We start from the raw sequence: 25,405 nt of genomic DNA on the forward strand, positions 1-25,405 counted from the left end.
CCTACCCAGACGAGCTTGCACAAAGCCCTACCACCAGTAAAACTCATTTGTTGTGTATCACTCATTACAGTTTTGTGTAAATTGACTGAAATGTTATGATGATGAAAGCTGAGATGGCCCAGTGGTAAGAACGCGTGAATCTTCACTGATGATCGTGGGTTCAAACCCGAGCAAGTACCACTGAATTTTTATGTGCTTAGTTTGTGATTATAATTCATCTCGTGCTTGACGGTGAAGGAAAACATCGTGAGAAAACCTGGATGTGTCTAATTTCTCTGAAATTCTGCCACATGTGTTTTCCACCAATCCGCATTGGAGCAGCGTGGTGGAATAAGCTTCAAAAACCTTCTCCTCAAAAAAAAAGAGGAGGCCTTAGTCCAGAAGTGGGAGCTTCACAGGCGTTTACTAGATGATGATAATTGTTGAAGACTCCTTTACTGGAGTGCGCCGTGTAATCCAATAGTGATTCTACCCGTGCGAAACACGGCACGGGTAGGTAGTATGTTATATATACATATCTTTATAAAAATTATATACCAATTAAATTGTTTTTCATTAACGATACATTAAGTATTAAGGCCTACAAATTACGCAATTTCAGTAGAATAAACAGAAGGCTAACAGCCATCAATTATCTAAATTGCTTTGTGCAGTTAGTTGTAGAACCATTACAGGGTTGTCACTTGTTTATATATACCCGACTGTATTTAGTAAAACGGTTAATGCGTTTTACTTGTGTACGTTTAGGAAATATGAACGTTTTAATAGATTTCATTTTCAGGAATTTAAAAGTTTATCTGCATTTAGTTATTTATCACCCTTGTATATATAAAGATGCCTCCATATTGTCGACTGGTTTCGATTAGCCTCTCGATGTGTGTAATAAGATCCCATTGCTGGTCGTCAAGCTTTGTGCAAGTTCGTCTTGATAGGTACCACGAACTCATCAGATATTCTATCGCAAAACAGAAGTACTTGGTATTGTTGTGTTGTTCCGGTTTGAAGGGTGAATGAGCCAGTGTAATTACAGGCACAAGGGATGTAAAATCTTAGTTCCCAAGATTGGTGGCGCATTGGTAATGTAAGCGATGGTTAACATTTCTTACAATGCAAATGTCTATGGATGTTGGTGACTACTTAGCATCAGACGGCCCATATGCTCGTCCGCCTTCCTATTCTATAAAAAAAATCGACCAGCATCAATATATAGCCATCATGTGCGACTTGCAACAACGAATTGGCTAGCCAAATGTCTATTGACTATATATATAAATATACATACATATTTGATTGGACATAATGTTAGACATGCTGCGTTAGCCTGTATGTAATGCTACGCAATTGTAAGCAATCAGTTACATCATATTTATTATGTAATTTTAAGTGTTTTTTTATCATGTTAGCTTTCTTTTAAATAAATAAATAAAATAGATGAAGAAGAACTGAAAAACAATAAATGATCATGTCTAGTCGAATCTCGCTTCCCCTCGTGCTCAATGATATAGTAACAGCCGGTGTTAAATTATAATTCTTCAACAAACTCCATTCATACATTTCATGTGCATTCTTTTTAAGGGGAAAGATTCCTTTGCCCTTGGAAAGCGGTAAAACATTTACGAGCTATCACTATACGTAAAAAAATGTACTAAAATTAACATTTTAGATTTAGCCGTCAAAACGCAACATACATACATTTATAATATATGACAGTAGCAGAACACGGATTATTTTTAAATATAATAATAATAAAACTCCTTGAAATGGGAGAGCACGATCTTACTAAAGAGGACCTTTTAGATTTATATCTTTAAGTTTTAGGCTTAAAGGTCCAAATGCCAGTCTGCCTGCCGAAAACAATAAAAAATATATTTGAGGTAAGATATTCTCGTATTTAATCTCCTCAGGAGCTTTACGTAGAAGTGGAAAATGTTATTGGTTACTGCTTCATCTGTACATTTATATAATAAATATTTGACATGACTTTTGCCTTTAATTTAGGATAGCAATAAATAATTGGAGGCATAGATGCAAGAAAGCGGACCCTGGCGTTACTAGGCCGGGAAAACGCTAGGTAGAAGAAGAAGATAATAATAATAAAACCACTTCTACCGCGGACGAAGTCGTGGGCACTAGAAAAGAATAAAAAAAAATTTATAGACCAAGTCGTGCGCTCAAAATATATTGATAATAGAACTTGAGTGTATAGGTCACGTCCTACCTGGATATGCGAAATAGAAGTTCACGTTGTACATCTCGGAATTTTAAGTGCAATTTCTGGCACGAGTGAAACTATCAATGTGTGTGTACAAGCACACACACACTATGAAATCACTCTCAAAGATGGGATATCTGACAAGACTGCAGATAAAGATTGAACTTTACGCAATAACTTGATACTTGATGGAAAATTATTTTTATATTTATCTTTTACATGGTTCATAGTTCGAAAATGTTCGGAAGTCCCACTGCTTCCAACTTTTAAGGAGAAATATTGTTATTTATTCTAATTTTATATATTCGAACAAAAGTTAAAACAGAAGAATTTATTTAAATTCAATTTGAACTAGAACTAAAACATGAAATATATAATATGAAATCTTAATATTATTTAATTAAGTTATAAATGCACTTTTGAATCGTCAAATTACATATTGAATTAACTATAAACCTACCACCGGTTTGGAATGTAAATTCTACTGAAGTAAGAAACTCAGTAGTGACTCTTTTTCACCATTTTAATTACAAAAAAAAGTCATTAAAATTTTATTTTTAATACTTGAATTACATCATTAAAGCTTACATTACACGTGACGTGAAAATACGTAACGAATTACCGTGATGTCAAACTTATATCTGCTACAAAAATAATTAAATTACATTTATAACGAAATCAACCAACACAGTTATCTTTCGTGAGAATTTAACATTGTGACGTAACATACTCCAAAACAGTAGGCTTGTTATTGCTACGTTTAAAATTTTTTTTCCACGTTTTCTATATAAGAAACATAGAAAATAATTAAGTTACATATCGTTAAACTGTCCGCGCTTAGGCGTTTGACGGGGTCGTTGTACATATAGTGTCCTCCTTCCTGACGTCGACAGTGTTCTAAGCCGAGGTTCGGTCACATAGGAGGTGCCCTTAGGACACGCGTATTCTGAGCCCTTAAGTGGGCTTCCAACATCCGGCTGAGTATCTTAAAGACTCGCTCCCCACCCGGTGATGCTGTCGAGGCCGTTAGGGCCAAAAGCAACAAGTCAGCTCGAAAAATAAATTAAGTTACGGTTAACGAAATCACCCTACACAGCTTTATCATTGAGACAATTTAACATTATGACATCACATATTCCGAACTAATCCCCATGTTATTGGTACTATTAAAACAATTTTTTTACAAAAAAAAAATACAGGTTAATACCCAAACATTTATGTACGATAATATATGGAGTGGAGTTGTTTGTAGATTTCCAAGTAGGATATGTATTAAAAGCTGAGATGGCCTAGTGGTAAGAACGCGTGAATCTTAACCGATGATCGTGGGTTCAAACCCGGGCAAGCACCACTGAATTTTCATGTGCTTAATTTGTGTTTATATTTCATCTCGTGCTTAACGGTGAAGGAAAACATCGTGAGGAAACCTGCATGTGTCTAATTTCATTGAAATTCTGCCACATGTGTATTCTACCAACCCGCATTGGAGCAGCGTGGTGGAATGAGCTCCAAACCTTCTCCTCAAAAGGGAGAGGAGGCCTTAGCCCAGCAGTGGGACATTAACAGGCTGTTACTGTACATATGTATTAAAAATGTTTTGAATTTAGAATGTAAATATGTTGCAACCCTAAGCTATATGTCTAGGCGGTGTGGTCTCATGAGAATTCAATTATTATTATTACTATTACTGCTATATTTTAGAGTACATTATATACTGCGTAATTATCAGACGCAGACATAGTTTATATTTTTTTTTTCCACAGATAATACATTATTTTTAATATTTCTTGGTAGTGGGGCTTTGTGCAACTTTATCCAAGCCCGTCTGAATAGATACCACCCAATTATCAATTCTGTCGCAAAACACTAGTTAGTATTGTTTTGTGCCTTAGCAAAGTTGATATTCTATAATCGTAATCGCTAATAGAAAACTAATCAAATATATGGGCATGACGTCATCTCAAAGTTTAGTCACGTGGTCAATACAAACGAATAGAAAAGTCGTAGACAAGTTGACAATCATTCAAAGTGATAGAATGGAATGTAATCGTTTCTATAATGTTAATCACTAACTCCATTTAAATGGTAACCAAGTTACAGTTTTGACAAGCGCTGACGAAATTACGTCGAAGTTTTTGACCGTACACTAAGAAATCTCTGGTTATAAGTTGAATGAGCCAGTGTAATTATGAGCACAAAGGATTCTAAGCTTCCACGTTTATTTGTGTTAAGCATTCATTACATCGCCAATGCGCCACCAACCCTGGGAAGTAAGTAGTTATGTCTCTTGTTCCTGTAGATATTTTTACTGGGTTGTCGATTAAAATATATTTCTATCTGTCGTATCTAGTTGAAACTTTACAATTATAATATGTAATATAATTAAATATACTGCGACATTATTCACACTCGGCCATCTGATCCCGAGTTAAGCAGAGCTTGTACTATGAAAACCAGACAACTGATATACTACTTTGCTTTTGTAAATACATACTTATATAGATAATTACACCCAGACTCAGGACAATCAGACATGTTCATGCACATAAATGTCTGTCCTGGGTGGGAATCGAACTCACAACCCTCAGCGTGAAAGGCAAGTATCTACCCACCACGCCAACCGGCCTGTCAAAATTATCATTAATTTCACAAATTCTTCATATATAAGTAATCAATCATAATAATTTAAATGTATCCCACGACACTTGACGCAAAGCTGCCTACAACCCAGGCCCCGTTTCCACGCTGTACTGATAACCTTTGCGCTAAGTAAGACCCGAAGCGACCGTCAAATCCCCTCTAAGATAAAATAAAATTACAATATGTAAATAGAATCATACTACAATAATGTGCTTTTTATCTAATAATGAATCCAGTACAATGTTGAATTATTTGCTGGCTATTTTTTTTTTGTTATGTTGGAAAATGTACCATCTGATTATAAGTAGACACCATCGCCCATTGCTTTTGTAAGATTCCCACTTAAAATATCTATTTATCGTCTTAACGTCCACAACGAAGCGAAGTACGTGTATTGATTTAGAATTTATAATTAAAAAAATTATGTATCTTTTAAAAATGCCGAGATGGACTAGTGGTTAGAACGCGTGAATCTTAACCGATGGTCGTGGGTTCAAACCCGGGCAAGTACCACTGAATTTTCATGTGCTTAATTTGTGTTTATAATCAATCTCGTGCTTGACGATGAAGAAAAACATCGTGTGGAAACCTGCATGTCTAATTTCATTGAAATTCAGCCACATTTATTCTACCAACCCGCATTGGAGCAGCGTGGTGGAATAAGCTCCAAACCTTCTCCTCAAAAAAGGGAGAGGAGGCCTTAGCCCAGCAGTGGGACATTAACAGGCTGTTACTGTTTTTTTACTGTATATCTTTAAAAAAGTACTGAACAATTACAGTTTGCAAAAATATTAAGTACGAATGATTCTAGTCATAATAAATATTTATAGCGATTATGCATTCTTTTGTTTCGCTTTACGTTTCGACATAATTGCACCAGCCGTGGTAGCGAGTTGAATGATACATCTGCATTTCTTTCGAAAGATCGAGAGTAAAATTTATATAATCGCGATTAAATCCAGTTTTGTAAAAAATATTTATTTGTATCCGAAGCGTCTAACTGTAAGACTGATTCGTATGCCGCGACGGCAAACGTTTTGACGCACTGTTCTGAGTCTTATACGTCATGCATAGAAAAATATATTTATTTTATTCACGATATTTTTCTACTCTGTTACATACGGCTGTTTATTAAAGATTGAACTTCGAAATAGGAATTTGAAAAGATCTTTCTTGTAATATAATCAACCTCCGATATAATTAGGATTAACATTAAGTAAACAATAAAACACGCATACATAAAAGCATATACATTGTTTACATTGTTTGTTTACATTCTTTAACACGCATACATTGTTTTACAACAAACTCAATATTAGACGCAGAATCCAGTTGTAATATCTAATAACGTGATATTATGCGATATTGGCTTTGAAAATGATAACATTCAAATGAAATACGCATCAAAATAGCGTGTCACTATTAGTCAGTTATAAACATTTAACATTGGAGTCGAATATTGAATATCGAATTTGTTCCAAAATGAACAGCTTGGTGTAGGCAACATCTCTGCTAGTCACGAAGTCACAGAGTCACTTCAATACTTTTGACTCATAATACGTAATTATTAAGAACTAATTCCAAATTTTAAGATATTTTTTTATTGCTTTTGTAATTTAGTATTGTTTTAGATTGAATTGAATATTGAGTGATTATAGCACGGTAGCATGCGAAAGCGAACCCGTGGCGCTCCTCGTTAAGATGGAAAGGGTGCCGCTGGTTTTTTGGTGGGTATTCCGATGTTCGGGGCGCACTCGACGCCTTGGACACCGATGAGCACCACATACCCCCACACTGTTCCCGTGGGAAAAACGCGTAACGTCTTTTTTCAGCGTTAAAAAAAGCCAGTAATTACGGGCCAGAGATATAACATCTTAGCTCCCAAAGTTGGTTCTCATTGGTGATGTAAGAAATTGTTAATATTTCTTGTAGTGCCAATACTATTATACAAATTACCTATATGAAATAACAAAAAAAAAGATTCTCTGAACTATCATCGCTCTTACAGAAATTACTTTGCAAATGAACAAACATACAACAGAGAACAAATTTATCCTATAATCGTTTCTTTTGTTATTAAACGGAAAAATATTGCGCTCGATTTAAATAATGGCTCTGTGACACGTACAAATTTCAAAAGAAATTCAATTTAGTGCACGGATCGGAATAGAATAGACTGATAATAAATCATACGGTAACAAAAGTCATAACAAAAATCTACGTGTAATCTTCGATCTTGGAAAAAGGTTTTTTTTGGTGTATCTTTACAGACGTGTTGTCCGAGCCTTTGGTGTATCATACTTTGGTGAATCTTACACAAAGTCCTACACTTTGTGTAAGCCTGTCTGAGTGGATACCACCCACTCATCAGATATTCTGCCGCTAAACAGCAATACATAGTACTGCTGCGTTCTGGTTTGAAGGGTGAGCGAGCCAGAGTATCTACAGGCACAAGGGACAGAACAGTTCCCAAGGTTGGTAGTGCATTGGCGATGTAAGGGTTACTATTCACATCGCCAATGTATATGAGCGATGAAGACCACTTAACGTCAGGTGGCCCATTTGCCCGTCCCCCTTAAAAAAGGTTATTTCAATATGCCTGCTTTTTTAATACTAGCATTACATTCTACGTTTCAGGATTTAAAAAATGATCAATATATGGTATTAATATATCTCATGTAAGGACTTGACTGGTCCTAGTCCAGGTGACTTCATCTTGGACTCGGAATGTGTGCCAGTTGACTTCCTTGACAGGATGTAAGTTGTCGTCGTAGGATTTTGGACTTATTAATACGTCTGGGTGGTGTTCGGCCAGTCTATCCATAGTTGGGTCATTTCTAAATTATGGTTTACATTTTTAGGTTATAATCCAGAATCTAGGGTTCCGATAACAAAAAAAAGCCGAGATGGCCCTGTGGTAAGAACGCGTGAATCTTAACCGATGATCGTGGGTTCAAACCTGGGCAAGCACCACTGAATTTTCATGTGCTTAATTTGTGATTATAATTCATCTCGTGCTTTACGGTGAAGGAAAACATCGTGAGGAAACCTGTATGTGTCTAATTTCACTGAAATTCTGCCACATGTGAATTCTACCAACCCGCATTGGAGCAGCGTGGTGGAATAAGCTCCAAACCTTTTCCTCAAAAAGAGAAGAGGAGGCCTTTAGCCCAGCAGTGGGACATTCACAGGCTGTTACGGATAACAAAAAAACCTAATCGTGAGATGTCTATAGATTTTGCAATATTGATAAAATGTGTATGTAATTTTGTTAATGAATACATAACTAGATTTTTTATCTGTGGCTTATTTTATATTTTTAATCTTTTTAAAACATTTTATAGCTCCATAATTAATAAGATTTATTATATTTTAATGCATTGCACAGCAATCATAACATGCATCAGCGACCTACTTACTATTATATATAGCTTAACTGCACTTTGCTTATTTACTATTTCATTGCATATTTAACTTAGTATACTATATTCACAGATATTCCGTTGAATTAACTTAATTAAATTAAATTTGTTTTTTTTTTATTGGAAGAATTTGATTTTCAAACTAAGGTGATTGAATCTGATGCCAAAGTTTCTTCTTTATTTTTAATCTTATGTCTGTTGGACATTTGCACTTCGACACCCAACTCACCACTAGATGGCGCTACAGTACAGCTTCCATGCCATTCATTATCGCAATGAAAATATATTTAAGCTTAACGACGTCTACTAGGCTTTATTAATTGGAAAACTTAAATACTATTTGCAACAACTTTTGCTGTTTATCACAGTTAATATAGAAACTAATACCTACCTATTAGGATGAATTGTTCACCCTCACCCAAAACCGTCAATGCGCCACCAACCCTGGTAACTTAGATGTTGGCTTGTGGCATAATTACACTGGCTCATTCAACCTTCAAAGGCTTAGCGGTAGAATAATATAAATACAATAAATTAGTGTGCGGTACATACCCCAAACGGGCACATTCAACTATTTCTATTAAAATTCAAGAACATTCTATTCCCAGAGCCATCTCCGCTTCTATTTTATTGTATAACGAAGATTTGCTAGAGATCATAATTTATTCATTGCCGCAGGGATGTTACTCGTCTAATTATATCAAGGAACTCATCCGATTATGTAATCAAGTCATTTTCATACATCCTGTATATGCCGGTTGTAACAAGATTAGCTAATTGGAACACGCTGTGTTCGTTCGTTGTACTGATTTAATTTCTCATATTAATGTTAACGATAATTCGATTTTCAAATGGCGGGAAAAGTACAGATAAATAATTAACACTGATATTGAATTGACATGACGTCATCGGTCAAGACGTGGTATTTTATTTCATAATTATGGATTCATGAAAAAATGGCGTATTGAATATCGGTGATGTTGTTATCGCTTCTTTGGAAATGAAATTTAAACTATTAATTAATCGCATTGATTATGACAATCTAATGTTCGTTTAAAATATTACTCTTTCTGTTATTGGAATAAAATGTTACAATTATTTTAATACCTACGTCTCATCAATGGGTACTATGAAAAAACTCCTTTTTTATGTCACTCGTTTAATTTTGAAATATAATGTATAGTTGACTGCCTCGTTGGTCTAGTGGCTTGATATAAGGCTGCAGAACCGGAGGTCCTGGGTTCAATTCCCAGGTCGGGCCAATAAAAAGTTATTGGGTTTTTCTTTCAGAAAATCCTCAGTAGCAGCCCGGAGTCTGGAAGTTGGAAGTGTGTACACTCCCGTGCCTCGGAAAGCACGTAAAGCCGTTGGTCCTGCGTCTGAACTCTTTCCGGTCGTGTCGAATGACCGTCCCATCGGATTATGAGAGTTAGGAAATAGAGAGTGCAACTGTGTTTGCGCACACACTTGTGCACTATAATATCTCCTGCGTAGTTGGCTAATCTCTCTTGAGATTGGCCGCCGTGGCCAAAATCGGTCTGGAGGACATTATTTATTATTATTATAGTTCTTCAATATACACGTTTTATGTAAACGCATAATCTAGTGGCTAGTTAAAAATGAAAATCGCTTTAAAGAGAAATGGATCGACATGAAGGGTATTTCTGTTCCAGATTAGTTGGAACGGAAATAATCGCCGTTTAACGCAAACGTGAACTCCCAATACTAAATAGCTTCCCTGAAACATTACGTCACATGCTATAAAAGTGGTAGGTTTTTTTTTAATTCGACCTATTCACGATAAGTCTCTTTTTTCACCTTAAATTGTATAACATGTATAACAGGCTTGTTATTATCCCACTGCTGGGCTATTCTTTTTGAGGATGAGGCTCATTCCATCACACTGTTCCAATGCAAATGACTATGGTTCTTATTCGACACATGCAAATTTCAGTAGAGCGAGCCCGCAATGTTCGGGTATAATTGACGTATTATAACTACTTTTTTATAGTATAGGTAGGCGGACGAGCATATAGGCCACCTGATGGTAAGTGGATACCAACACCCATAGACATTGACATTTTAAGAAATGTTAACCATCGCTTACATCGCCAATGCGCCACCAACCATGGGAACCAAGAACTTATGTCCCTTGTGCCTGTAATTAGTGTAACATGTGTATTCCACCAACCCGCATTGGAGCAGCGTGGTGGAATAAGCTCCAAACCTTCTCCTCAAATAGGGAGAGGAGGCCTTAGCCCAGCAGTGGGACATTTACAGGCTGTTACTAAGTTGTTCTGTAATTTTATTTAAAATTTTCTACTTTTCCTTGCCTGTCCAAAAAGTATAATATCTACTATTTATATTAATAAGTCTTAAAAACATGGATTAATGGGTCTAAGTAGTACTTTTTTATATAGAATAGGTAGGCGGACAAGCATATGGGCCACCTGATGGTAAGTGCTCACCATTGGCCATAGACATTGGCATTGTTAGAAATGTTAACCATCGCTTACATCGCTAATGCACCACCAACCTTGGCAACTAAGATGTTATGTCCCATGTGCCTTTAATTACACTGGCTCACTCATCCTTCAAACCGGAACAGAACAATACCAAGTACTGCTGTTTTGCGGTAGAATATCTGATGAGTGGGTGGTACCTACCCAGATGAGCTTGCACAAAGCCCTGCCACCAGTTCAAACTACTGTACTGTTTACTACTGGGCTATATCAGCTGTATATATTATAACTGTATTTATTACATCGTTTTTTTTTTATTAAAAAAAATAAACAGTTTTAAAAGTGAATAGTACTAACAGTAACAGCCTTAAACAGTATCAATGTACCACTGCTGGGCTAAGGCCTCCTCTCCCTTTTTGAGAAGAACTTATGGAGCTTATTCCACCACGCTGCTCCAATGCGGGTTGATGGAATACACATGTAGCAGAATTTCAGTGAAATTAGACACATGCAGGCTTCCTCACGATTTTCCTTCACCGTATTGCACGAGGTGAATTATAATCACAAATTAACCACATGAAAATTCAGTGGTGCTTGCCCGGGTTTGAACCCACGATCATCGGTTAAGAATCACGCGTTCTTACCACAGCGCCATCTCGGTTTCAAAGTGATTGTATTAAAGTGAATACAACTATAATACAATGCACAAGTATGTGCAAAAACACAGATGTTCCTTCTATTACCTAATCGTAATCGGAAGTGAGGGAAAATCCGATTCGACAAGAAAGCCAATCTATAGACTCCGAGCTGCTATTGAGATTTCCTCGATTGAAAAACCTAATAACTTTGTAATAGCCCGGGCTTGGACCTAGGACCTCGGTATCTATGGACTTAGCCACTAATCCAAGGACTCAGTTAACGATGTACATTTATGTTTAATATTTTGTAATTACTGACTGGAAAGACTGCTTAACCAATATGCATACAACTTATATAGACGTAGCAACGCGTTTCAGAGAAAATTTAATATGTAATATTTATTATATAAATAGCCTGCGATTCGCATTTTCACCCGCTTTATTCAGGCGCGATATGAATTGAACGTTCTCGTATATATAAGTAAATATTATTAAATTATTTATAAATAAAAATAAATTAATAAATCCTACATTCAAATAAATAAAGCTATACTTTTTTACAACCGTATTTCTTTTCTCGCGGCCCCGTCTTGTCAGATACATTTATTTTTTAACATTTTCTCTCCGTGAAAATTTAACCGGAAGGCTCATAAGTCCGAGCTTCCAAGCGCTTTGGCTTGGCTTGGCTTTAACTTATTTTCATAGCTTACTGTTGTAGAATATATTTATTAATTAAATTTATTTTCATAATTGGTTACTCGTGAAGTCATAGAAAAGTAAATATGTATTATTTAAAGAAAGGAAATCATTTCACTTCTGAATCGTCATTATACACTTTTTTTTATAGAATAGGAAGGTGGACGAGCATATGGGCCACCTGATGGTAAGTGGTCACCAAACGCCCTTAGACATTGGCATTGTAAGAAATGTCAACCATCGCTTATAGCCAATGCGCCACCAACCTTGGGAACTAAGTTGCACTGAATTGGATGTGATAGAAGAACCTGGAACTTTTTTTTTTATAGAATAGGAAGGCGGACGAGCATATGGGCCACCTGATGGTAAGTGGTCACCAACGCTCTTAGACATTGGCATTGTAAGAAATGTCAACCATCGCTTACATATCCAATGCGCCACCAACCTTGGGAACTAAGATTTTATGTCCCTTGTGCCTGTAATTACACTGGCTCACTCACCCTTCAAACCGGAACACAACAATATCAAGTATTGCTGTTTTGCGGTAGAATATCTGATGAGGGGGTGGTACCTACCCAGACGAGCTTGCACAAAATCCTACCACCAGTAAAATTCGAACTTCTTAACTTCGATCACCTTAAGAGTGGCTTATATTCAGCAGTGAATAGCGATTGATAATTGATTGATTGATAAAAAATGAAATGAACATTGGACGACTGGCCTTCATTCAAATTAATATAATGTCGAATTCCACCAGCAAATATTAAAAAGCGGCAGTTGCTCTTTTTCATTTCCGTATTAAAATTAATATTTAATTTATATATACTTGATAGGGTTCGTACAAACCTGTCAGGGAAGGTACCACCCACTTATGAAATATTTTACCGCAAAACACTTACTTAATATTTGTGTTCCGGTTGGAACTTTTTATGTGGGAGGTGGTGCATTGTCGATATAAGGGATGATGAATATTTCTTACAATGCCAGTGTATATGTGCGGTGGTGAACACTTACTATTTTACTATTAGGGCCCATCTACCAGTCTGCCTACCTATATTATAAAAAGCAAAGGTAGTTTTAAGCCTTGTATATAATATAATTATTTTCATTCTTAAATAATAGTTATGTAGAAACTAAATCTCTCAGCTTAAATTTAATAATTAATTATGATTTATAATTTGGATATCAATAAATAAATAATAATAGCCGAGATGGCCCAGTGGTAAGAACGTGTGAATCTTAACCGATGATCATGGGTTCAAACCCGGGCAAGCACCACTGAATTTTCATGTGCTTAATTTGTGTTTATAATTCATCTCGTGCTTGACGGTGAAGAAAAACATCGTGAGAAAACCTGCATGTCTAATTTCATTGAAATCCTGCCACATGTGTATTCTGCCAACCCGCATTGGAGCAGCGTGGTGGAATAAGCTCCAAACCTTCTCCTCAAAAGGGAGAGGAGGCCTTAGCCCACCAGTGGGACATTAAAAGGCTGTTACTGTTACTGTAAATAAATATATATGAGATTCTATTTTTTTTATATTAATGACATTGTATAAAAATATAAATAAATAAGGCATATTACATAAAAGCTTATATGATAGAACACATTAATTCCTGTACATGACACACAATTTCTTGTCTATGTAAATATATCTTTTCATTATATCTATATATATATCATAATCATATATACATATATATATATATGATTAATGAAAATAGTCAACACCAGCAAGCATGCCGGTTCAGGTAGATTCTATAATTCCAAGCGGTGGAATGCTTAAATTTAATTTTATCTTGTAAAATTATAAGAGACCGTTTAAATTTCAGAAGCGAGATGAAGAATATCATGTCCTATAGTTTGTTGTACATTTATATTAAAAAATACTAGGCTCCGCTATGTGATTGAATATCGATAATAATTATTGAAACTTTGAGTAAAACATTTATTAATTTTTTAATAATATCCTGGGGCGTTATTCACGCACGGCTATCTGATCCCAAATTAAGCGGAGCTTGTACTATGGAAACCCGACAACTGACACAGGACAAACAGACATGTTCATGCACACAAATGTCTGTCCTGGGTGGAAATCGAACCCACAACCTTCAGTGTGAAAGGCTAGTATTTACCAACTACACCAAGCGGCCCGTCAAATTTTTATATTAAAATTTGAACATTACGAGCATTTTTTTATTGATAACACTAAGAATATCATTTGATAAAGAGAGAAGAATAAACGTGACGAACTATATATTATTATTATTTATTTTATATATAGATAACAATTTTTTAAGTGCAATATATATCGACAGAGGAAGCCACTTACCATCCATCGGTCCATTTGGCCGTCCGCCCTACATTTACAAACACAAAAAGTGGCATATAAATAGATGTAGCGAATGTTGAAGGGTTAAAATCTCGACCCTGACCGTTCAGGGTTTTCATTCAATCTGACTTAACCCTAAAATAAAAATGTGAATATTTTATTGAAAGGCTTTGTGACGCTGACAAGAAATGCTCCATGCCACTTTAATATAGGTTAGTGGAAACAAAAATCGCAAAATTTTATACGATTCATGCATGTTTTTTTAGAATGTTTTACTTTACACCAAAAAACACTCCGGACCGGTTTAGATCACGGTCGCCAATCTCAAGAGAGGTTAGCAAACTGCGCAAAACATATTATATTGCACAGTGTGTGCACAAACACAGGTGCATTCTCGATTTCCTCGTACTCATAATCCGATGGGATAGCAATCCGACATGATTGGAAAGAATTCAGGCGCAGAACAGCTTTTACGTGTTTTCCAAAACATGGGAGTGTACATACTTTATCTTTCAGACTCTGGGCTTCTACTGATATACTTCGACATAAAAAACCCAATAACTTTTTATCGACCTGACCTCGAGTTCGATCCCAGGACCTCGGTATCTGAGATCTTAGATCTACTGAACCAACGAGGCAGTCAATTATCTATGATAACTGAAAATGTTCAAATATAATTTTGGTCATGATAATATACAATTAGGAAATTCCTAGATCCATACAAAAGCGTTGTTAAAAAATAAAGATCGCGCTTACATCAATTTATATGGTTTGGCGTTCTATTTTTAAAACGACCGATTCGCAGTTTTTTTTAAATCAGTTTCACTTCTGAATTCTAATTATATCCCATCAAAAACAGAAATGTAAAATAAGAGCCAAGTTCAATATTATGCCTTGGTTGTTGAATTCAACAACAAAATAAGTGACATCTAAATGGGTGCCTAGTTCAATGGTCAGTCCTGAAATTTATTTATAACAACATAAAATATCATTCTTTAATTAATTAATTAATTATTATTAAGTACCTACTAAAACAGTCATGCAAGAGCCCTATGTTCGATGGCTAGAAAGAATAAAATAAAAATTTACAACTTTAGAACTTGCGGGATCAAAAGTGGCTCCATCCGGGTCGTGTAATATTACCCACGATGTAGCACGATTATAGTTAATTAATAATTATAATTCATATACAAGGGATAAACCATGATGGATTTGAACACGTGTATCTTAATTGAAGATCGCGGGCTCAAGTTCTCAATTTTCATGTATGTACTTAACTTCATAATTTGTGTTTATATTTCATCCCGCGCACAGTGGGGAAGATAAACATCGTGAGGAAACAATCACGTGTCGGTTGAGACACATTTGTATTAACCAATCCGTATTTGAACAACGTGGCAAAATAAGCTCCTTCCTTTCAAACAGAAAGACAACAACAGAGAAACAACTAGACGAATTATTTATTTATATATAATAGACTTTGACATTATATTGATATGATATTGTTGGCTATCATCTTGAATAATTTATGTTAATCTTTCATATAAAATTCGTATTGAATATTTTTAAAGTTGTTATCGAAACTTTGAAAGTAAAAATGAGTATATAATGGGTAATCCTTTTACATATATTAAAAAAAATATATATATTATTTTTGTATCTGGCAAATATATAGTAACTTAAAAAGATGCATTTTGAAATTATAGACAGACAATTAAATCTTATTTATTTGTGTAGATAAAGACTTAACAACAAAGAAATGTTTGTATTGCATAATAAATCAACACTATAATTTATTTTCTCAATTTGTTCTTCGATTGTAATTGCAGTTAGACAGTAAAAATATGAAAGGTGATAAAACTAGCTAAATACTCGAACCGTGCGTGACCTGTCATAATGTGACTCGTTGACAGCTGTCAATGCCGAAAAGTCACCGAGTAGGATTGAAAAAGGAATAATTGACAAGTGAAAAGTGAGCTGATATTCGATTTGAAAGCAGGGAAATTTGCCTTACTGTGACATCAATTCCATCGCGAACAAAGAAATTTGGCAACTCCTTTCTTTGTCGCACTTCCAAAAAATGGAATTCCTTACCAGCTCACGTGTTCACCTCCTCTTACAACCCGGGTTCCTTCAAACGAGGCGTGAAGAGGCATCTTGCGGGCCGGCAAGGCGATGGCGGCTAGTGCAGAACGTTTTTCCCGTCTGTACTGGCCGTCGTCGCGTTTGGACTCTACTACCACTTACCATCAGGTGGAGTAGAGTCATTTGCCCTCCCGGCGAATATATAAAAAAAAAAAGGAGTATTATTGTGTAAGAAATTTATTTATTTGTAAATTTACTTGATGTCATGCTTTGTGCTAGCCCGCTGGGTAGGTACCGACCACTCATAGCTTTTCTACTGTCAAACATTTCCAAAGAAGGAGGGTCATAAAATCTTAGTTTAGTTAGGTTAATATTTCAAAAAATATACATATTTTCCACTCATAAAAATAAAAGCATTTGTAAAATTAACTAATATATTTATAATAAAAACTACAATTAAGACAAAAGTTACATATATATACAATAATATACATATAAGGAAATGTAACATCAAAATAATGCGCATATAAAAGCTCAGACTGATAGCATTCCTTCGTATATTGTGCCTTCGTGGTTTGCGGTTAATGTCGTAGTAATAATTATTATTAAATTAAAAGACGAAACGTAAAAAATATATCGTTTGGAGTGAAAGTGTACAATTTATTTATCCTTAACCATCCTGCGCCTCTTGAAAAGCCTTTATTATATTATATTATCTTCTGAAGAACGTAATATATACATTTTATTTCTCAATATAATTACTTATTTTAAAGATACATTGAGTACACACTCCTTACAATTTCGTACCGGCCTCAAATCCTGCCATTTTTCAAGTCCCTGCCATTATTTTTCTTTTTAATCAATGTACAAAACCATTCAGTGAGTAAAAGAAATAACATTTTATAGACGAAATAATTATCAAATTTAGAATTTGTTGTTATTCAATTAGCATACTTACAATTACATAAATAAGTAGTTAATTATTATAATTTCCTGTGGAGTACACAACTGTATATATGACCTTTTGAATTGTAATATCATAATAAAAATAATGCATTGAAATTCAAAACGAATTCGATTTTTAAAATAAAGACTTAAGAAACTTCGCCTTACTTATAAAACTTTAACTCATTATGCGGTGACAAAGTTTCTGTCAGATCCTAATGTCATATTTTAACACGTTTTATGAAGGGAAATTGGTGCGATCAAAAATGAATCATATTCCAATGAAATAACGTTTAAAATTCGTTGTTCGGTTTACAAGGTCAAAGAAAATGTGCCTCCAAGTTCGACTATTACATTTACGAGAATTCTTAATATTCCTACCTAATATTAACCTATATTAAATAATTGAGGTGTGACGACAGTCTGGTAGAATACCTTACTAAGATACCGTAGCGATATTGGGGTGTTTTAGGTATTTATATTAAAATATATTCCACAACTTTAAGATAATAAATTAGATAGAGTTTCTTGTAGGTTTGTTGGAAAAAAATCTTTATATAAAGCCGCAGAACTTGGAAGATTTCATTATTATAATAATCAAGACGATAATCGCATTATTAAATACGTTAGTTGTACGCTTGAATTATTCCGTCGGATTTGCCTCAGATTATGAAATTACGAAATACAGTACACTTATGCTTTTACACATTTTCTGAAATATATCATTATAGAACATATGTGCAATATACTACTTCTTTTATAATTTATATATCGTGGATTATAAAAATTCGTTGATGTATATATTTATATTATATATATATATATATATATATATATATATATATATATATATATATATATATATATATAATTCAATTGTATTTAATTATCTATGTTACTTGATTATCGAAGAGTAACTACTGAGTAACTTGGTTTTTTCTCGGTAAAATCTACATTCCAGCCCAAGGTTTAAAATTTAATCTTGTAAAATGACGGTTTAAATGTGCTCACAAGAGCTTGAATAAAGTATACTTTGATTGCATGCTATCCCATCAGAATATGAGAGTGACAGAATAGAGTGCACTTGTTCTAGGACACTTCTGAAATTTAGCATTACAGAACACGTTTGATTATCACATCACATTTTTTATCATCTGTATAATGTGATAATTTTAAAAATTATGGAGTTATTCGTTTATGTACATGAAAATATCTACAGTAACAGCCTGTGAATGTCCCACTACTGGGCTAAGGCCTCCTCCCCTTTTTGAGAAGAAGGTTTGGAGCTTATTCCACCACGCTGCTCCAATGCAGATTGGTGGAATACACTTGTAGAAGAATTTCAGTGAAATTAGACACATGCAGGTTTCCTCACGATGTTTTCCTTCACCGTCAAACACGAGATCAATTATAAACACAAATTTAGCACATGAAAATTCAGTGGTGCTTGCCCGGGTTTGAACCCACGATCATCGGTTGAGATTCACGCGTTCTTACCACTTGGCCATCTCGGCTATAGAAAATATCTATGTAAATTGATTGTCAAAAAAGAGTAACTACTGGGTTTCGACGGTTTTTCTAAGTTTAAATTTATTTTATTCTTATAAATTAGCGAAATAGATATTGAGACTGGAAAGCAGGATTTGACCAAAGCGAACTAAGAATTAACGTTTAAAGGTACATAAGATATTGTAACAAATGGATACATGATTTTTCATTTCAAATACCAAAAATATCATAACAATAAATCACGTCAAGAACTTAACCAGAAATTCACTTCAACATAGTTTATCGTCAAAGTAAATATAAGGATCGACAGAATTGGAATCGTTTGGAATCAGTCGTGCAATCTACATAAGTCTTGATTTGGGTGTGACAGTTTTATTCTATCCTTTACGTTTCGTTAAATTCAAGTGAAAATGTTATATTTATTTATTTACTTGCGAGATTCTTTATTTAATGTCTTGAATATTTTTTTGGGATTCTATCATTTACCATCAGGTAGAGTGGAGTTATTTGCCTTCCAGCAAATATAAAAGAATACATAACAGCCAATATGTTAAACCATTTTAGGTCAGGATGACTCTGACTTCCTGTTCGATTTCTGTCACGATGGTCATAGCAAATCAAATCAAAGTATACTTTATTCAAGCAGGCTCTTGCGAGAACATTTAACTCATCATTTTATAATTCATATTCATAAGATTAAACAAATTTAAAGCTACTGAAATGTAAACTTTACCGAGAAGAAACGACAAGTAGCTCAGCAGTTACTCTTTAAAATAATTAAATAAAATTGCATTATTACTTATTCTGCTATAATCAACGAATAACTCCATACTTTTTAAAATTACAATCTACATTATATAATACTATAATAAAATGTGTAAAAGCACAAGTGCACTCTCCCTTCCATCACTCATAATCTCAGGCAAATCCGACACGACCGGAAAGAGTTCAAGCGTAGAACTAGCGAATTCAATAATGTGATCATCTTGATTATATTAATAATGCAATCTTCGAGGTTCTGCGGCTTTATAATTAAGTCACTTTAATCAATCGTTGACAGTGACCGTAGCTCGGTTGCGGTTGCGAAATCACAAATCGATTGAATTTGGTCTATTGTCTTCTCCATTATAAAGAAAAACTTTTCCCTCAATTGGAGGGGCAATTGAGAATGACTTATTTTAAAATGGTTAAGGCGTCGTTTTCACCTAGCTAGGCTGTTTACCTTTGGTCAGGATATAATGCTGACAATGAAATAGTTAATATATCGTTATTACCAAGATAGTTGTGCTGTTAGAAGAACAAAGTGCCCGTGCTACGTCCATCCGTCTGAGCGTAATAAAGTCAAAAACTTCCGAGCACATTGGTACCCCCTGATGGGTCGTAAACACCACCCATTTATTAGATTTCCTATCACCATACAGCAATACTTAGTGTTGTGTTCTTTGGAGGGCGAGTGAGCCAGTGTAACTATAGACAAAGGATATAACATCTTAATTCCCAAGGTTGGTGACGAATTAGCTATATCAGGAACAGGTATTTCTTACAAAGCCAATGATCGGTGTTGATCACTTACCATCAGGTGCTTATCTATTATATATAAAGAAAAAGATAAAAGTTATCTAACAGAAAATATTCGTACGATAAAGTAACGAGTTACATAATATTCAATATCGAAAACACTTGAATATATTTTATTGGACCGTCCAGTTGCAAGAGTTTATTTGTTTTGGTGAAAGTTGCGACAATCGTTTTAGTTTGGATGAAATAGAAATGCCTCGCAGCGATATGTAAGATTTTATTTGTACACGTATTGGAATATCGCTCTCAGTTAATTCAAAAAATAAATAATTTTATTTGTGGCTAAATATTTTTTATACATAAGTTGATGTTGTGTTCCGGTTTGAAGGGTGAGTGAGCCAGTGTACTTACAGGCACAAGGGACATAACATCTTAGTTCCCAAGATTGATGGCGCATTGGCGATATAATGGTTAACAGTTCTTGCAATGCCAATGTTTATGGGCGTTGGTGACCACTTACCATCAGGTGGCCCATATGCTCATCCGCCTACCTATTCTTTCTATAAAAAATTCGTAATAAATTCTTATTCTATTATATTCGTTATAAAATTCTTTCTAATAAAAATTCTATAAAAAAAACGTTAAAAAAATGTATGTCCATTTTAATTATTAAATTTGTACCAAATTTTATCTCTTCCAAATTCCATGTGTTTATATTTATATATATGTGATTAATTCGTATTTACGGTTTGTTAATATTTATTGTAAGTGATAGTGCATACTGAGATAACCTTTAATTAAAGGAACATTTATCGAGATGATTTTTAAAATGTTTTATTGTTTTTTTCTTGTAATATTGTATCTATTGATGTTATATGTTTTACTTAAATAAATAAATATCCTGGGATATTATTCACACCAGGCCATCTGATACTAAGCTGAGCTCGTACTATGGAAAGAAGAAAACTGATATACTTCATATATTACTTTTCTTTTTGGAAATACATACGTTTATAAATGATTCCACCCAGACTCAGGACAAACAGACATATTCATACAGACAAATGTCTGAACTGTTTGGGAATCGAACCCACGACCTGCGGCGCGAAAGGCAAGTAACTCGTCTTTCTAAAATAAAATATCTTTATTTACAGTCTTTCGTTCTTACTTCATTATGTATAAAGCCTGAATGTATCTTACAGCGGGAGTCTCAAGTATATTAGAAACGATGGTGAAATTTGTTTTGGTAACTAATATATGATGTGGGTGGTACCTTCCCAGACGAGCTTGCACAAATCCTTACCACCATATAAAAAAGCAAGTATTTAGAGATTTACTTTTTACAAAATTATCAATAGAAGAATATTACTCTGTATTCATGATTATAATACAATTAGCCTTAGTTCATTGAGTGGAAAATGTATAAATGAAATCAGGATTTCAAATGGAGCCTTTTAAAATAATTAGATTTTGAAATCTTTTCATTCCAATATTTGCAGAGGAATTTCGAAGTAGCCTTTTCAATTATAAAATGTATTTACGTTAGCAAATACATGATATAGGTACCTGTTTATATTCTTCACAGTGAACGCAACAATGCCCTCCAGCTGGGTAAGAGCCTCCTATTTTAGGAAAAAGGTTTGGAGCTTATTTAACGCTGCTCAATTGAATATTTGTAGATTATAGGTATGTAGCAGAATTTTCGCTACATATGTATGTTGAAGTCCTCCTGACCGATTTCAACCACGGCGGACGCTCAAGTGTGTACGCAAACACAGGTTCACTCTAGTTCGTCACTCTCATAATCCGATGGGTCGGCAACACGACAGGTAAGAATTCAGGCACAGGACCAGCGGCTTTAAGTGCTTTCCGTGGCATGGGAGTGTACACACTCCCATCTTCCAGACTCTGTGCTGCTACTCAAAATTTTTCGACAGGTAAGACTTTTCATTGGCCCGATAATGCCCACTTTCTGTCGATGTTTTTCTTCAATACCGAGACGAGAAGAAATACAACCTTGATGGTGCTTACGGATTTAAAGCTGTTCTTCGGTCAAGATCATGTACCACCTAGCCCCTCTCAGCTCTTAGAGCTATTTTCAAGCGCCTGAGGTAGTCGATACGTTATGTTTATCTACTGAGCAAATTCGACAGTTAAAGCTATAATACATTATAAAACGCCTGGGGCGCTTGAAGCGCTCACGTGCTCTGATAACGTCGAGTGCAGCAAGTTGTATGAAACCACCAAGCAAGCATTGCCTGGAATGCCATTAATGTTATTTCGGTCTCATAAGATATATATTGTTTATATATATATGTATATATATTGTTTATTTAAAATAGGTAGACAGACTGGAAAATTTAACTACTGATGCACATCAAAGCGCCACCAATATTGGGAACTAAAATGTTATGCCTTTGTTTCTTTAATAACACCGGCGAACACAACAATAGTATTGGTGTTTGGCGGAGGACTATGTGATGAGTGGTACGCACCCAGACAGTCTTTTTTGTAAATAGATTGGCAGACGAGCATATGGGCCACCTGATGGTAAGTGGTCACCAACGCCCATAGACATTGACATTGAAAGAAATGTTAACCATCGCTTACGTCGCCATTGCGTCACCAACTAAGGGAAGGGAAACTTGGGAACAAAGTTGTGTCCCTCGTGCCTGTAATTATGCTGGCTCACTCACCCTTCAAACCGAAACACAACAATACCAAGTATTGTTGTTTTACGAATATCTGAAGAGTGGGTGGTACCTATCCAGTCCATCCAGAGCTTGCACTAAGCCCTACCACCAGCTTTAAATACAAACAAGTTGCACAAAGTCCTACCAAGTAAATGGTATCTGTCTGGTATCGTGTACTAATTTAACTATAAAAGCAAATTAGCTTAAATACATTCTACACACATATAACATCTTATCATGTTACATGAGTTACAAAAGCAAAACAGTAATTAAACATTTATCACATAACAGATACAAACATTACTCTAAAATCCAAGCCAATTTCTGTGAGCCCTACGTCGTTAGAGATACGTTCGGATAGATGATTTTGTAACAGCTGTATCTACATAAAACTCGTGCATAATTAACTTTAGAATAATATCAACATTCACAATTGATAAGATGAAATTCTAAACAAGCGTTTCCCCAAAATGGTAATTCAACCTCTTTTAATTTACTAATTATTAATTTTTGAAGAAGTTTTTAGTGGTCCTTGCGAGATACTAAAAATTTGCTCGCCGGCGTCGGTATCAATAAGTTTAATACGTTTCATGTAACACAATAATATATAATGTTTAATATGTACATTATTTTATTTTTAATTATTTATTAGGAAGTCAATGTTATGTACTAAGAAATACATGTTTTTTTATAGAATAGGAAGGCGGACGAGCATATGGGCCACCTGATGGTAAGTGGTCACCAACGCCCATAGACATTGACATTGTAAGAAATGTTAACCATCGCTTACATCACCAATGCGCCACCAACCTTGGGAACTAAGATGTTATGTCCCTTGTGCCTATAATTACACTGGCTCACTCACCCTTCAAACCGGGACACAACAATACCAAGTACTGCTTTTTGCGCTAGAATATCTGATGAGTGTGTGGTACCTACCCAGACGAGCTTACACAAAGCTCTACCAGTGTCTACATTATCTTAATGCAATAATAGTAATTTGATATGATACATATATTATATGCTGACTTAACATGTAAATAAAAGTTGTTGCTCACTTAGGTATACTTTAAATGATGAAAAAATATAAGCGTAACTATGAAATAAATAAATAAAATGTGTAAACATGTTTATGTTTAAATTTGTTAAAAATATTGATGGAAAGCGGCCAATGAAAAGGTCGACAGGTAATGTTGAAAAATGTTTAAGCATTTGGAAGCTGTGGTTACTCCAAATTTAATTTAATCTTGTAAGACGTGTCCCTATATATATAGGGACTGTGCAGTGTTGTATGTACTTTTTTAATTAATGTAATAAAGAAGTGCTATAAACAAGTTCTGGTAGAACTGTAATTACTTAAGAAGTTCGCTTGATAATTTCGTAAAAAAAGATTTTTCTTAAAAAAAAGCAGCTTTAAACTTTTCGGTTATAATTATCAATTGAGCGCTAGGCTACTATTAATATTGTCGCAGCAACTTATTTTTATTATATGATATCTGTAGGCATGGGAAATACTATCTGAATAAAAAAAATCTATTTTGTTATAGTTATCTAATATTATTAATATTAATCAAAGTTTTGAAATAATATGTTCTTAATTATTAAAAAAAACATTAATTAGAACCAAAAAGGTTTTATGGAACTTTTTTTTTAATTTAATGTAGTAACCTACCTTCGGAGACTCATCCTTAAAGTTCAAAAACTCACACAATTGCAATAAAAATACACACTGCACAATATCTCTTCCTATACCAAATGCACTGTTCCGAAATTTAAATTTCAAAAATATACCAAACCAATTACAAGAATCACATTTTAAAAATGGAATGCCGCATCGTATATTTGGAACTGAATATAAATATTACAGAGTTGCAAACAAGTTGAAGCCTCCGGTTTCGTGAATAGACTGACTTTTGCCGGCTTTAGCGTTTCGTATGAAGATTTTTATGCAAAGAAAAATATACCCTAATATTAAACCAATAAGGTACAATTTTCTTTAAACATTTTTTCATCTGTATCAACCCCTCATGCGACGAAACGGTAAAAGCAACTTTATTTTAAAAGTATGAGAATACAAATTTGTTTATTCGTACAATTATAATACAAACTGTATTCTTCCCGTAACGGCTCCTAAATACGTTCATCTAATGATCAAGCAATGAATACGCGGTATATGACGTACATAATATATTCGTTTGTTTCTTATATATGCATTATATACACGAAAAGAAATAATTTGTACTCTTGACGGA

General features: G+C 34.6%; 1 protein-coding gene across 1 annotated transcript in view; it reads right to left on the minus strand.

Moving 5' to 3' along the window:
* LOC126778880 (synaptotagmin-7) overlaps positions 1 to 24,946 on the minus strand; it is a 336,569-nt gene extending 311,623 nt beyond the window's left edge. Inside the window, exon 1 of the mRNA XM_050502618.1 lies at positions 24,826 to 24,946. Coding sequence (XP_050358575.1) covers positions 24,826 to 24,839 — 14 coding nt within the window. The 5' untranslated portion in view covers positions 24,840 to 24,946. The remainder of the gene's footprint in view (positions 1 to 24,825) is intronic.
* Positions 24,947 to 25,405: the final 459 nt, after the last annotated feature.

The sequence above is a fragment of the Nymphalis io genome, chromosome 27, assembly GCF_905147045.1.
Source record: "Nymphalis io chromosome 27, ilAglIoxx1.1, whole genome shotgun sequence".
NCBI lineage: Eukaryota > Metazoa > Arthropoda > Insecta > Lepidoptera > Nymphalidae > Nymphalis > Nymphalis io.